The following is a 15747-nucleotide window of genomic DNA, read 5'->3' on the forward strand; positions in this document are numbered from 1 at the left end:
AACTTTATTGGTACATTAAAAGATAAAATGGCAAAAAAATTGACATTTTTTAGAATGGGTCTAAGAAGTCATAACAGTGTGAGGAAATATCTGCACCAGAGGCCTCAGAAGTATTGAATGCTATCCATAGCATTGTCCATAGACAGTTTATCAGTTGAGGAAACAGATGTGTCATTTTGTAATTTATGAAAATTATTTGATTTAATATAAATAATATTTACATTTTTAACACTCCAGCCTCCCTGTAGCATCTCCAGTTAATTAAGAACTTTACCAAGAAGTCAGAAACTGTAACGGTTAGATTGATACTCACAAAACACCTGTTTTGGTTTTTATCGTTTTATACAGGTGCTGGTCATAAAATTAGAATATCATCAAAAGGTTAATTTATTTCAGTAATTCCATTCAAAAAGTGAAACTTTCATTCATTCATCTTCTTCCGCTTCATCTGGGGCCGGCTCACGGGGGCAGCAGTCTAAGCAGAGATGCCCAGACTTTCCTCTCCCCAGACACTTCCTCCAGCTCTTCCGGGGCGACACCGAGGCGTTCCCAGGCCAGCCGGGAGACATAGTCCCTCCAGCGAGTCCTAGGTCTTCCCCGGGGTCTCCTCCCGGTGGGACGGGACCGGAACACCTTCCCAGGAAGGCGTTCCAGAGGCATCCGAAACAGATGCCCAAGCCACCTCAGCTGACCCCTCTCGATGTGGAGGAGCAGCGGCTCTACTCCGAGCTCCTCCCGGGTGACCGAGCTTCTCACCCTATCTCTAAGGGATCGCCCAGCCACCCTGCGAAGAAAGCTCATTTCGGCCGCCTGTATCCGGGATCTTGTCCTTTCGCTCATGACCCAAAGCTCATGACCATAGGTGAGAGTAGGAACGTAGATTGACCGGTAAATCGAGAGCTTCGCCTTGCGGCTCAGCTCTTTCTTCACCACGACAGACTGATACATCGACCGCATTACTGCAGAAGCTGCACCGATCCGTCTGTCAATCTCCCGTTCCATCCTTCCCTCACTCGTGAACAAGACCCCTAGATACTTAAACTCCTCCACTTGAGGCAAGCACTCTCCACCAACCTGAAGTGGGCAAGCCACCCTTTTCCGACTGAGGACCATGGCCTCGGATTTGGAGGTACTAATTCTCATCCCCACCGCTCAAACCGTCCCAGCGCACCCTCCGGCCCCTGGCTGCGCCTAGAAATTCCGTCCATAAAAATGATGGACAGAACCGGCGACAAAGGGCAGCCCTGCCCGGAGTCCAACATGCACTGGGAACAAGTCTGACTTACTGCCGGCAATGCGGACCAAGCTCCTGCTTCGGTCGTATAGGGACCTGACAGCCCTTAGCAAAGGACCCAGGACCCCATATTCCCGAAGCACCCTCCACAGGACGCCGCGAGGGACCTCAGTCGAATGCCTTCTCCAAATCCACAAAACACATGTGGACTGGTTGGGCAAACTCCCATGAAACCTCCAACACCCCGTAGAAGGTATAGAGCTGGTCCAGTGTTCCACGGCCCGGACGAAAACCACACTGTTCCTCCTGAATCCGAGGTTCTACTTGTATAATGTATACATTCATTCCACACAGACTGATATATTTCAAGCGTTTATTTCTTTAAATTTTGATGATTATAACTGACAACTAATGAAAACCCCAAATTCAGTATCTCAGAAAATTTGTATATTGTAAAAAGGTTCAATATTGAAGAAACCTGGTGCCACAATCAGCTAATTAACTCAAAACACCTGCAAAGGCCTTTAAATGGTCTCTCAGTCTAGTTCTGTAGGCAACATAATCATGGGGAAGACTGCTGACTTGACAGCTGTCCAAAAGACGACCATTGACACCTTGCACAAGGAGGACAAGACACAAAAGGTCATAGCTAAAGAGGCTGGCTGTTCACAGCCCTCTGTGTCCAACCACATTAATAAAGAGGCGAAGGGAAGGAAAAGATGTGGTAGAAAAAGTGTACAAGCAATAGGGATAACCGCACCCTGGAGAGGATTGTGAGCAAAACCCATTCAAAAATATGTGGGAACTTCACAAAAAGTGGACTGCAGCTGGAGTCAGTGCTTCAAGAACCACCACGCACAGACGTATGCAAGACATGGGTTTCAGCTGTCGCATTCCTTGTGTCAAGCCACTCTTGAACAAGACACAGCGTCAGAAGCGTATTGCCTGGGCTAAAGACAAAATGGACTGGACTGCTGTTGAGTTATTTTCTCTGATGAAAGTAAATTTTGCATTTCCTTTGGAAATCAAGGCCCCAGAGTCTGGAGGAAGTGAGAAGAGGCACAGAATCCATGTTGCTTGAAGTCCATTGTAAAGTTTCCACAGTCAGTGATGGTTTGGGGTGCCATGTCATCTGCTGGTGTTGGTCCACTGTGTTTTCTGAGGTCCAAGGTCAATGCAGCTGTCTACCAGGAATTTTTAGAGCACTTCATGCTTCCTGCTGCTGACCAACTTAATGGAGATGCAGATTTCATTTTCCAACAGGACTTGGCACCTGCACACAGTGCCAAAGCTACCAGTACCTGGTTTAAGGACCATGGTATCCCTGTTCTTAATTGGCCAGCAAACTCGCCTGACCTTAACCCTATAGAAAATCTATGGGGTATTGTGAAGAGGAAGATGCGATACGCCAGGCCCAACAATGCAGAAGTGCTGAAGGCCACTATCAGAGCAACCTGGGCTCTCATAACACCTGAGCAGTGCACATACCGATCGACTCCATGCCACGCCGCATTGCTGCAGTAATTCAGGCAAAAGGAGCCCCAACTAAGTATTGAGTGCTGTTCATGTTCATACTTTTCAGTTGGCCAACATTTCTAAAAATTATTTTTTTGTATTGGTCTTAAGTGATATTCTAATTTTCAGAGATACTGAATTAGGGATTTTCATTAGTTGTCGGTTATAATCATCAAAATTAAAAGAAATAAACACTTGAAATATATCAGTCTGTGTGGAATGAATGTATAAATTATACAAGTTTCACTTTTTGATGATATTCAAATTTAATGACCAGCACCTGTATATGAAATGTAAATTCCCACACATAGAAATTCTGACATGGTCCTCAACACTATCCTTTCAATTTAGCCCACATCTTTTCTTAACTGAAGATTTTGATTTAGTGTCCAACCCATCTAATGTGTTTGCTGTCTGTAAAAATTTGCTTTTCATTACCTACACAGCAACTCAACATTAGGGTGGAAATTAAGAGAACTCTTAAGAATGGCGATGTAGACAGAAAAGTTATTTTTATAAATAAAATAAACTATATAATTTAACCAAACTCAATTCAGCATTTAAAATACATCTTATTTTATTGTGGGGAGTAAACTCGCTTTAGCTGTTTTACCCTCTTTTATAGGCTTTGACTATATTGGATTCAAATTCTTCATGGGACACAGCGTGTCTACTTAACGTTAAAGACTAACACCATGTGGATTCTTCATTCTGACACTTGTATAAGGAAAGAGAAACACAATACTTTAACCTTTTGTAAGACAATCATGAGACTATTTTACTAGATTAGAAAATCATTGTACCAATTTCCAATTAATCACTAGGTTTCAGATGTACCCATTTGTGCTAACGAACAGCTCAGCACGCAACAGTCGGGTACCACGTGGTGGGCCTTGGTTAAGGACTACCTACATTGTCATGAGACCCCCCTTGAGGCCTTACTGTTTTAAACATTATCATCAATGCAATAAGTACATTTGATTCAAAATTACGTAAGTACACATGACAAAGCACAACAAAACATATACCTGAATACCTATTAAAACATGTTCAAGCATGACAGAAAACAGGCTATTTCGAAAGCCTATTAAACCATGCTATATAACATCCAAGTGCTTCTCAAACTACATGTAATATTCAATTAAATAAGCTTGGCTGTTACCGAGGAAGGTGATCAGGTGTCCTTGATAAGTTCCAGCTTCATTTAATGGTTTGGTACAATACATATTAGGAAATAAACATTTTTAACATAATCTTTGTCCATTTCGATTGTCTCTTTTCCCTCCTTTCGACTGTTGTCCTTTCTTGGCCATCTTAACTTTCTTTTTCTTTCTGTTTATTTCGACTCCAGGCATCTTTGTTAATTATCCTTTTCGTTCTTGATGGTGTCCTATTCGCGCCATGCTATTTAAATATGAACGCGTCATACCAGAGGCTTCACTCCACTTCCCGTCATATTTGTACAACTGGACTGCATTATATTTTACTTGTACGAGTCACTGCATAATCGCCTAAACCAATTAACATTGTCAACGAAATACAGTTCAGCGCTTCTACAATTTATCCACCTCTGGGGATTTTTGCACAATTTTATTTGTGGCCTAGTCAGGGACTAACCATGTCTTCTCTCCAATTTATCCACCCCTACAGATATTGTACACAATTGCAATTCGTGGCCTAGTCAGGGAGTAACTAGGTCTCCTATCACTACCTGTGCTCTTGTATTACTCGATTTGTTCGTTAAATTAGGTGGATTTCAGACTCATAACAAAGACTGACTCCCTTGTGGGTGCGCACAGCCAGCTTCGTCTCAGGACAACAAAAAACTGTATTTTTGGTAGAATCTAAATCTCCAACCATACAGCTCAAAGCACCAAAGTGTTAGAAATTGGCGGCTATGTACATTGGTCAAATTATGTAGAACCCGTATCAAATCGAGGGAGAAGTTTGCTGAAGTTTATTGGAAAATTGCAGCACAGATGTCATTCGGTGAATGTTCCATTATCTTCTCACTGTAATTGTAGTTACAAGCTGATATACACATTAAAGCGTGTCTACCTAGCAAAGATCAGGTTTCCAAGAAAGTAACCCCCATGCCAAATGGTCAATGTAAACATTCCTGTGGTTATCACAGCACAATCTAAACAGAGATGTTTCTGTTGTTCTCAATATCTAAGCACATTCACTTCCAATGAAACGTACATTCACACAGATTCCACAGCATGGAGGGGAAAAAAACTGCGTTCATTCACTAAATAGCCTACCAGCGATATACTGCAGCGAATGTGACCATAAGAGGAAACTTGTTTCATATTGGCAGTGTTGCCAAATGGGTAGGTTTCCCCTGAAATTGGGCTATTTTTAATGGGTTCGGGTGGGTCGATTAACAGAGTTGTATAGAAGATATGGCGTTTCAGTGGATTACACGATTTACTATCAATGATCTGGCAACCTTGTATACAGGACCTTACCCGTCCTGACGTCGGGGAGATGAGTAACGTCAGAAAAACAAGTGGATCCTAGTTTTCTTTTACACTCAATCATGTCAACATTTTTAAATAAAACGTAATAACGCCTAAACAACATCAAATATACATAACGTGTTAACGTTTTAGATGACGTCTTGTAGAATCTCAGATTTTTGCCGGACCGTGTAAGTGGAGCCGGCTAAGAAGAGCGAATGTCACTTACTGATTGACTGACTGACTACCCCTTGTTAAATAGTGTAGTGGTTAGAGACACAGGCTTCTGAACAACAGGTCCCGCGTTCGCCTCCCGTAAGTCAAAACAGAAATAACCTGGCTAGCTACAAATTTACGTAGCTATGTAATAGGAGGCCTAAAATTAAATGGTTCTGGTGGATATTAGGATTTGTTCAGGATAGGCGAACAATTCCCTGGCTTCATGATTCTCTCGTCTTTTCCCTTGACAAAAAAGTTAGTGATGGCCATTCGAGGCTTCATTACTGTTCTTCTAGCAGCAGGATATTATGCTAGCAGTGCTAACTCAGATTTTCTTTTTCAAAATAAAAGCAATCATTGAAACATATAAGGCGAAATAGTTAACAATCTTGTCTGTACATTTTATGTTTAATGGCCGTTCCAATGTTATTCTTGTCTGTTCTTTTTCACAGACTAGATTAACTATATTGCCTTATTTCAATTATGGCTTTTATTGTGATCAAGAAAATCTGAGTGCTGCCAGCATAATATCTTACTGCTACTATAACGTGAATGAAGCCTTGAATGGCCGTCACTAGTTATCGTCACCTATATTGATAGATACTGTATCTATGTCATTCACAAATGGCTAATTTGCTGTTAAAACGGCCAGTGGCAAAAGAGGAGTTTTTCAGGATAGACAAAAACCTTTCTGGCTACACGATTCTCTTGTTTTTTCACTTGACGAAAAAGTTATCGTCACCTATATTGATACAGTAGTTATTGTATCAATGTCATTCACGAATGGCTAATAAGCGGTTAAAACTGACAGTGGCAAAAGCCATTAAGTTCATAGATGCTATGTGTGGTGGAGGTAAACTTATTAATAAACGTAACTCTGTTTAACACAATGCTTAATGGCGTCTAGCGACCTATTAATTGCTAATAAGCTTTTAAAACAGCCAGTGGCAAAAGTCATACAGTACATAGATACTATTTTTCTTGGAGGTAAACTTAATAAGAAACATTACTTCGTTTAACGGTTGTTAACAGTGTCTAACAAAATATTCAAACTTGGTGTGATTTTAATGAGTGAAAATAATATAATGCGAAGATGCTATACTAATGCCTGGGATGTGTGCAGTTCAGTGGCATAGTGGTTAACGACAATGCCTTTCACGTGGCAACCTGTGTTTGATTCTCGAGAGGACAGCCACGATTTTATTGCAGGCCGGCTGAACTAGGCTTCCCTGGTTTCTTGTTTTCAATACAAGCAGCATAGCCAAGTACCCTACAGCTGAAGGAAGTTGAGAGAGGGGGATAAATGATGTGGCGTCAAGGCATTTTTAATGCAAGTCAATTTAACAAGAACATAGTATAACAATGAAAATAGACAACAATAATATTGACTGTCATTATAAACATGGATGAGTGATTTTATATTTTTCAAATATGTAACATGTTAATATTTAAAGAATAGATTAATTGGTTGTTTTTTGGTTACTATTGTATTGGGTAGGACATTATCTACTTAAGTGGACATGGACAATAGGGCAGATGTAACACTATAATAGTTTTATTTTTGAAGTGGCCAGATATTTAAGTATAAATTACAGCGAAAGTAGATCAGAGGGGCATCTGGTGGTCCTTTAGATAAAAGGATACCATGCTAGTAATGCAGTTGATGTTAGTGTAGATTTTATGTGCTATAGAAAGTCATGTGCATTGACCCTCCTGTCATTTTATTTTGAATAAATAACTAAATATTGTCAGCCTACTTGAACTGACAAAACACAGTTTATGACAATACAAAAGAAGCATTATGACCACAATCATTGGAACCAGATAGGCCTATCCCGTTGCTCAACCTATGTTGGTCAGGTAGCCAGATATTACACTTCCCTCACTATGATAATTAGAACATTTTGACATACATTTTATTTGATTCTATATGTTTGATAGATTTGAGGGGTTTGTTGTAATAATTGTATTTTATTTTGTTGAATTTAATGAAATAGATAGTGAACTAAACAAGTGGCCCAGTTACCCATAACAAAAAATAAGGTTATAGTGTCTACAGACAAACACAGAAATGGTCTTCTTCTATGATGACCAGACTGGGTCTAAACACAACCATCAGTAAAACATTTTAAATAAGTGTATTAACATGCAAGTTAAATAATCAAAGTACAAGCACAGATGTAATAAAGATAATGACTATTACCATTTCTAGTACCTCAAAATGTTTCCACCAATGTGTTATGGGGCAGGTCCTCCACATAGTAAATGTTGTCCTATCCTTACACGTCTATTCTGTTGACATTTTCAATTTTGGTCATTTAGCTGATTGCTCTTATCCAGTGCAGTTAACAGAACGGAACTCATCCTGTGTGATAAAATTTTTTGTGAACTGATACAAATAAAGTACCATGAATAAATGTTAGATTAGCTGCACCTATACTATATTCTTAGATTTAGTCTTTCAGGGAAACATTTCAATCAGTAAAGAGTAAATATCTATTTATACTGCTTATTGAGCTGAAATCACTTAGTGAAAGGAAGGTTGGTTTACTGTACCCAAATCTCTCTTCCAAAACCATAATCTCTCTGGTAGAAGCGCCGCTCGGGGAGACAGGTGAAACGCAGAAAGTACAACGAGGACCTGGACTTCAAGGTGGTGGATGACGATGGGGAGACCATCGCTGTGCTTGGGACGGGCCGTATCCCTGCCCTCAATGCTGCCACTCTCGCCTGGCAGGCTGAGGTAACCATATCTTCATGTTCTCTTCTTATGTTTCTTTGTCTTTGGCAATGACCAGATCCTCATACTAATATTATAGTAGGCTTTATTGGTACTATGTGAGTGTTCGATATGATATGTTGAAATATTTGTAGAATGTCACACTTTAAGAAAGAAATTGTCTTTCCTTGTATACACAAATGTCTGAAAAAGGGCACAGGTACCAAAATACACAAAGGCTGGGGAACAACCCAACTGGCCATTAGATTGTTTTCTTGTTATTATTAGTGTAGTCATTGATAGCACATCATTTTCTGCAGTAATGGTAGATCAATTATTAAACTGTAAACATGTATTACCAAGGCAGATTCAAGGGCAGTCACTAATGGCTATTTTGGTAATTGAACATTCTGTTAATTATTCTGATGATTACTCAAGTTATTTAAAAAAAAAAAAGATATAGAGAACAAGTATTTGATATACACTGGCGGTTTTGCATGTTTTCCCACTTACAAAGCATGTAGAGGTCTGTCATTTTTATCATAGGTATATTCAACTGTGAGAGACGGAATCTAAGAAAATCCAGAAAATCACATTGTATGATTTTTAAATAATTAATTTGCATTTTATTGCATGACATAAGTATTTGATCACCTACCAACCAATAAGAATTCCGGCTCTCAGAGACCTGTTAGTTTTTCTTTTAGAAGCTGTTCTCCACCATGGCCAAGACCAGAGAGCTGTGTAAGGACATCAGGGATAAAATTGTAGACCTGCACAAGGCTGGGATGGGCTACAGGACAATAGGCAAGCAGCTTGGTGAGAAGACAACAAATTTTGGCGCAATTATTAGAAAATGGAAGAAGTTCAAGATGACGGTCAATCTCCTTCGGTCTGGGGCTCCATGCAAGATCTCACCTTGTGGGGCATCAATGATCATGAGGAAGGTGAGGGATCAGCCCAGAACTACACGGCAGTACCTGGTCAATGACCTGAAGAGAGCTGGGACCACAGTCTCAAAGAAAACCATTAGTAACACACTACGCCGTCATGGATTAAAATCCTGCAGTGCACGCAAGGTCCCCCTGCTCAAGCCAGCGCATGTCCATGCTCGTCTGAAGTTTGCCAATGACCATCTGGATGATCCAGAGGAGGAATGGGAGAAGGTCATGTGGTCTGATGAGACAAAATATAGCTTTTTGGTCTAAACTCCACTCGCCGTGTTTGGAGGAAGAAGAAGGATGAGTACAACCCCAAGAACACTGTCCCAACCGTGAAGCATGGAGGTGGAAACATCATTCTTTGGGGATGCTTTTCTGCAAAGGGGACAGGACGACTGCACCGTATTGAGGGGAGGATGGATGGGGCCATGTATTGCAAGATCTTGGCCAACAACCTCCTTCCCTCAGTAAGAGCATGAAGATGGGTCATGGCTGGGTCTTCCAACATGACAACGACCCGAAACACACAGCCAGGGCAACTAAGGAGTGGCTCCGTAAGAAGCATCTCAAGGTCCTGGAGTGGCCTAGCCAGTCTCCAGACCTGAACCCAATGGAAAATCTTTGGTGGGAGCTGAAAGTCCGTATTGACCAGCGACAGCCCCGAAACCTGAAGGATCTAGAGAAGGTCTGTATGGGGCCAAAATCCCTGCTGCAGTGTGTGCAAACCTGGTCAAGAACTACAGCAAACGTATGATCTCTGTAATTGCAAACAGTTGTTTCTGTACCAAATATGCTTTTCTGATGTATCAAATACTTATGTCATGCAATAAAATGCAAATTAATTACTTAAAAATCATACAAAAGTGTTGTGTTTATAATTTTGTTATAAATGCAACACTTTTGTTTTTGCCCCCATTTATCATGAGCTGAACTCAAAGATCTATGACTTTCTCTATGTACACAATAGGCCTATTTCTCTCAAATATTGTTCACAAATCTGTCTAAATCTGTTTTAGTGAGCACTTCTCCTTTACTAAGGTTATCCATCCACCTAACAGGTGTGGCATATCAAGACGCTGATTAGACAACGTGATTATTGCACAGGTGTGTCTTAGGCTGGCCACTATAAAAGCCCACTCTAAAATGTGCATCACGTTGTCTAATCAGCGTCCATCACACAGCACAATGCCACAGATGTCGCAGGTTTTGAGGGAGCGTGCAATTGGCATGTTGACTGCAGGAATGTCCACTAGAGTTGTTGCCCTTGAATTGAATGTTCATTTCTCTACCATAAGCCATCTCCAAAGGCGTTTCAGAGAATTTGGCAGTACATCCAACCGGCCTCACAACAGCAGACCATGTGTAACCAGCCCAGGACCTCAACATCTAGCATCTTCACTTCCAGCCACCTGGACAGCTGTTGCATCAATCAGTTTTGCAGAACCAAATAATTTCTGCACAAACTGTCAGAAACCGTCTCAGAGAAGATCATCTGCATGCTCGTCATCCTCATCGGGGTCATGTTTGGGATGCTCTGGATCAGCGTGTACGACAGCGTGTTCCAGGTCCTGCCAATAGGCTCTGTGCACAAGCGTAGTTATGAACTTCTGCTTAAGCCAGAAGTCGGCATATCCGATTTACTTAAGGGGATCACCCGCGTCGCCCAAAATGTCAGTTTTTAGTAGATGTCTGCAAGACCTACCTAAAATAAGCATTAGTGATGTCCATCGAATCGTTGATGCCTGGTCCCCTGCTCCAACAAGCAAGCGGGACAAGGGATTCGAGTTATCTGCACAACTACGAGGGTAAGTAGTTTACTGTGGTGTGCCGGCCGGCTATCGGCTAAGCTAGTTAGCGACGTGTTCCTTTTTAGTGTAGTATTAGGCAGGACAATAGAACGCATAAAAATTCACCCTAGCCTCAAAAACGGCAAAAGAATGCTGGCTGACCTGGAACGCTAGCGTGTCCCCCTAGCAAATGAATTGAAACAAACCTTCATTCAGCCTCTTCTAACCTAAATTAAGCTTAAAATTCCATAGCCTCAAAAAAGCGCCAAAACAGGTCTCCTCTTTTATTTTACTACTGTAACCTCATTTCACAATGAAACAGAAAAATAACAACTGGCATAGGAAGTAAACATCTGGTCCTATATGGTATTAATTGCGCTTAAACCTGCGTTACGTGGAAGTATATACAAAATCGCCTTTTCTGACTATTTCTAGTCTAGCGTTTGAAGTCATTGAATGGCGCAAGCCATATTTTAAAATGAGGACATTCTCCTGATTAAAATGATGCCCCACTTGACGAAATTGAAAAATTATAAATTTTGAGATTATTGCCTCTACACCAGCATGTCCTGAAGCCGAGCAAAGTGGCACACAACAGTGCTCTTTAGACCCACCCACAGTACCTTGAAACTTAAATGAGTCACGTACATTATATTTCTTTTTTTTTCCATACAACAGCATCACTCATCTTGTTGAGAGTTTAGGTGTTTACTAATGCGGATGAGGACAGGAGGTAAACCGGAAACTGCAATGCCAACTTCTAGACAAAAGTGGAAGTTCATCACTACGCTGGTGCACAGAGCCTATATCCAGCAACTTCGCACAGCCATTGAAGAGGAGTGGACCACCATTCCACAGGCCACAATCAACAACCTGATCAACTCTATGTGAAGGAGATGTGTTGCACTGCATGAGGCAAATGGTGGTCACACCAGATAGACTGGTTTTTGGACCCCCTCGGACCCCCACAATACAGTGAAACTGCACATTTTAGAGTGACCTTTTATTTTGGCCTGCCTAAGGCACACAAGTGCAATGATCACAGTGGCAGCTGAAATCGTCAGGAGTAGTTAGTGTAGGGTATATTGTGTCAGAATGGTGATTTATGGCCCTGGGGGGCGGGACTTCCATATTGATGTGACAGGTGGGCGGGACATCCGGTTTGCATGGGTGGGACTTCTGGTATGACGTATGTTAGGGTGGGACTTCCTGTATGACGTATGTTAGGGTGGGACTTCCGGTATGATGTATGTTAGGGTGGGACTTCAGGAGTGACGTATGCATGTCCGGTGACTTTGTTATTTATGATTACATTGATGTGTCAGTGTTTGATGTTTTACAACGCTTGATGAGCAAACCAGACTGGTGTTATAACAGGTGGGTTATGTTTGATGATTAACAAATGGGGCTTAGGGTTCCGGAATGTTAAATTCCTAGGCAGTAAATAAGTGTTGTGTCAGCGGCAAGTTGTTTGGTGTACAGGAAATGGTGTTTTATCTTCTGACAAGTGTTGCAACAGCTGGCATACAAACGGTGTTTGTTAACCTTTCATGTTTTATGGGTTGACTGGCGTGGTATGTGTATTTAAACCACGCCGACATCGGGGTTGGTCATTCAGTCTTGCCTGAGCGAACTTACCTACACATTACATAACATGGAGGATTGTGCTGCTATCAATGTTTTGGGTGAAACACAGGTGAAAGCTAACAGCTTAAACGCAGCTCAGCGATTTGGTAAGAAATTGCAAATGGACCGCAGAGATGCAATCAACATGCCAGCCCCGAAGAAACCGATGCAGAGTTTAACCCGAATCCATCAATTACACCCGGATATGGTGGCACAGGAGTGGAAATTGGACGATGGTCGGATCGGGGAAACATCTTCAACCCAGAGCAACCGGAGGTTGCATTTTATGAATTACCCGAAGGCCAAGTGTTTAAGGCTGGTGTGACTGATCAAATGGTTTTTAATGCCATTTTATGGGCCACCTTTCGAAAAGTGTTTTATTTGGGGCCAAAACAAGGCCCACATAATACAGTAGATGTACTGTTTAAAGTTGTCGAGGGGCTGAAAGAGTATGACTCTGTCAGATTGGAGTTATTTCCGGAAAATATCGGCGTTAGTTTGTGACTGCGGACTGATCGACTGACCTAAGACCCCGAAGCCCCGCCTTAAGCCAACACCTTCATCAACACAGCATAAAAACCGACAGACCGTCGGTGACATTCAAGCAGTCTGAAGAATTTACGAAACATGTCTCAAGATTACAACCAAGCGGTGATTGAAGAACCCAAGGCTGAGGACTGGCTGTGTGACGCTGAAGCCTTCTACGGAACCCCCGACCCAGACAGCTCGATTCCACCGGCATACCCAACAAGAAACTACCATTGGATTGACAGGGTTGGTGATCAACTAGGTCCTCTTAACCTGTCATACCTTTCAAATGCTAACAAGAGTTATCACAAAATGGACAAACAACTTGCACCAAAAATTTTAAAGATCATCAAAGCAACAATGGGTATGATTCTGGAAAACGTTGTTGGGGCTATTCTACACAAAGCATGCATCGGATGCGAAGTGGACCACCCGAGCCAGACAAGACATTCATGTCTCGAAACGCCTGAGTATTTTTTTGAGGCCCATTATGATGACATTGTGGCGACAGTTTTAACAGCGCGACTGAAACATGTGTTGGTCAAGGCTTTGAACGCATCTGGTTTTCACACACCGATGACTGATGTTCACGAGGCTGCTGAGAACTTTCTGCACAAGCTCAAGTTGGAGCCGAACATCACACAGAGACTGAGTGAGAACAGGGATGAGTACATGGATAAATTTAATGAGGATGTTGTATGCGACGCAGCGGGGTCATGGTTTGATGAAAGCAAAGAGTCTGTAGTCTAAGGCTAGGGTAGCTTCAGTTCTCATGTTAACATGTATATAAACAAAGACTATGAGAAATCTGAATGTTTGTGTAACTTTTCTGAATATATTGGTTGTGTAATTTCGAAAACTCAAATAAAACATTGTTAAACATGTATTAATTCTCATTATTGCTCGAACACTCTACGATGTCTGAACAGGTTATGAAAAGTATTTACTATGACCCGGCAAACCCTGGTGCTTATGTGGGTAGAGAGGGTTTGAAAAGAGCATACTTGGAAAAAACCGGGGAGATCCTCAAAAATGGTGAGGCCGATGACTGGCTGCTCGCCCAGGATACATACACGCTACACAGGCCTGTAGCTATACATTTTAAAAGAAATAGAGTTATTGTTCATGATATAAATTCACAATTTCAGCTGGATTTGGTTGACATGAGTGCTTACAGTGTGGAAAACGATAACATGAAATTTATGTTAACATGCATAGATGTATTAAGCAAATATGCATGGATTCGCGTGCTGAGAAATAAAAGCGCTATAGAGGTAAAGCGAGCATTTGAAGACATATTAAAAGAAGGAAGAACACCACAAAAAGTCCAAACGGACAAGGGGAAGGAGTTTTTTAATTCACATTTTGAAATGTTGATGAAGAAGTACAACATAAAACATTTTGCTACAGGAAATGATGTCAAAGCGAGTATCGTTGAGAGGTTTAATAAAACAATTAAATCACGAATGTGGAGGTATCTGACAGCAGCCAACACTCACCGCTATGTTGAGGTTATTCAAGATTTAGTTTGTGGGTACAACCATAGCTACCATCGGTCTATTAAGATGAAGCCTGCTGACGTTTGTGAAGAAAATGTTAGATTAGTTCTCAAGAACCTGTATGGCACAACATTAACGAGAAATGGTAATCAAAGCTACAAGTTCCAGGTTGGGGATACTGTGAGACTCTCAAAGCTGAGAGGTGCGTTTACAAAAGGCTATGAAAAAGGGTACACAGATGAATATTTTACAATAACAGAATGCATTCCTCGGGTACCTCCTGTATATAGAATAAAAGATTACGATGGTGATGTGATAGTTGGGACCTTTTATGAACAGGAATTGCTGAAAATAATCGTGGCCAAGGATAAAACTTTTAAAGTGGAAGCAGTTTTGAATGAAAAAGTACAGAAAGGGAGGAAAATGTGTCTTGTGAAGTGGCTTGGTTGGCCTGAGAAAATCAACAGCTGGATACCATCGGAACAAGTGGTTGACCTAGAAACTGGATAAAACTCCAGGATTTACAGGATCACGTCATTTACATTGACTGCGATCAGCATGGGTGACGGTGGCTTCTACATAACGCTGCCCAGTAACTCATCGAGACATGTCTATCCAAGCAACACGAGTTTGTGCTATACCACTAAATTTGCCAAAGGTATAGATTTGAAAGGCGATTGGGAAGTATCTTTGATAGAGTTCCAATACCCGCATACGTGGAAAACTTTTACACGGGGCGAAAACGCATTTGAACTACTTGGCTTGAAAAACGACAAAACTTGGAAATATGAACTCGACACCGGTTATTACAGCAGCATATTAAAACTAGTGATAGAGCTCAACAGTCATATAAAAACACATGGTTTATCGGTGGGGTACGATGAATTTAAAAATAGTGTTTCTAAAAGGTGAGCCCCAGTTTAGTTTGAAATTTAGCGCAAAACTGGAACAGATATTGGGGTTAAAACCAGGCGAGTGGTGGTCAGCCACATGGTACGGATCATACCCCACAGATATTCTGGCGGGGTTTAACACCCTATACATCTACACAGATATAATTGATTATCAATGTGTTGGTGACAGTCATGTACCACTGCTGCGAACTGTACATATTACAGGGAGAAAGAATGAAGTTGTCACAGTGACGTACGACAAGCCACACTACGTACCTCTTAGTAAGAGACAATTTGATGAGATCTGTATTGAAGTAAAATCAG

General features: G+C 41.4%; 1 protein-coding gene across 9 annotated transcripts in view; it reads left to right on the forward strand.

Moving 5' to 3' along the window:
- Positions 1-15747, forward strand: part of chd6 (chromodomain helicase DNA binding protein 6) — a 197865-nt gene that overhangs the window by 82672 nt on the left and 99446 nt on the right. For all 9 annotated transcript variants that reach the window (XM_029113752.2, XM_029113754.2, XM_029113753.2 and 6 more), the window contains one exon: positions 8024-8173. In XM_029113752.2, coding sequence (XP_028969585.2) covers positions 8024-8173 — 150 coding nt within the window. The remainder of the gene's footprint in view (positions 1-8023; positions 8174-15747) is intronic.

Source organism: Esox lucius, chromosome 17, assembly GCF_011004845.1.
Source record: "Esox lucius isolate fEsoLuc1 chromosome 17, fEsoLuc1.pri, whole genome shotgun sequence".
NCBI classification, from domain to species: domain Eukaryota; kingdom Metazoa; phylum Chordata; class Actinopteri; order Esociformes; family Esocidae; genus Esox; species Esox lucius.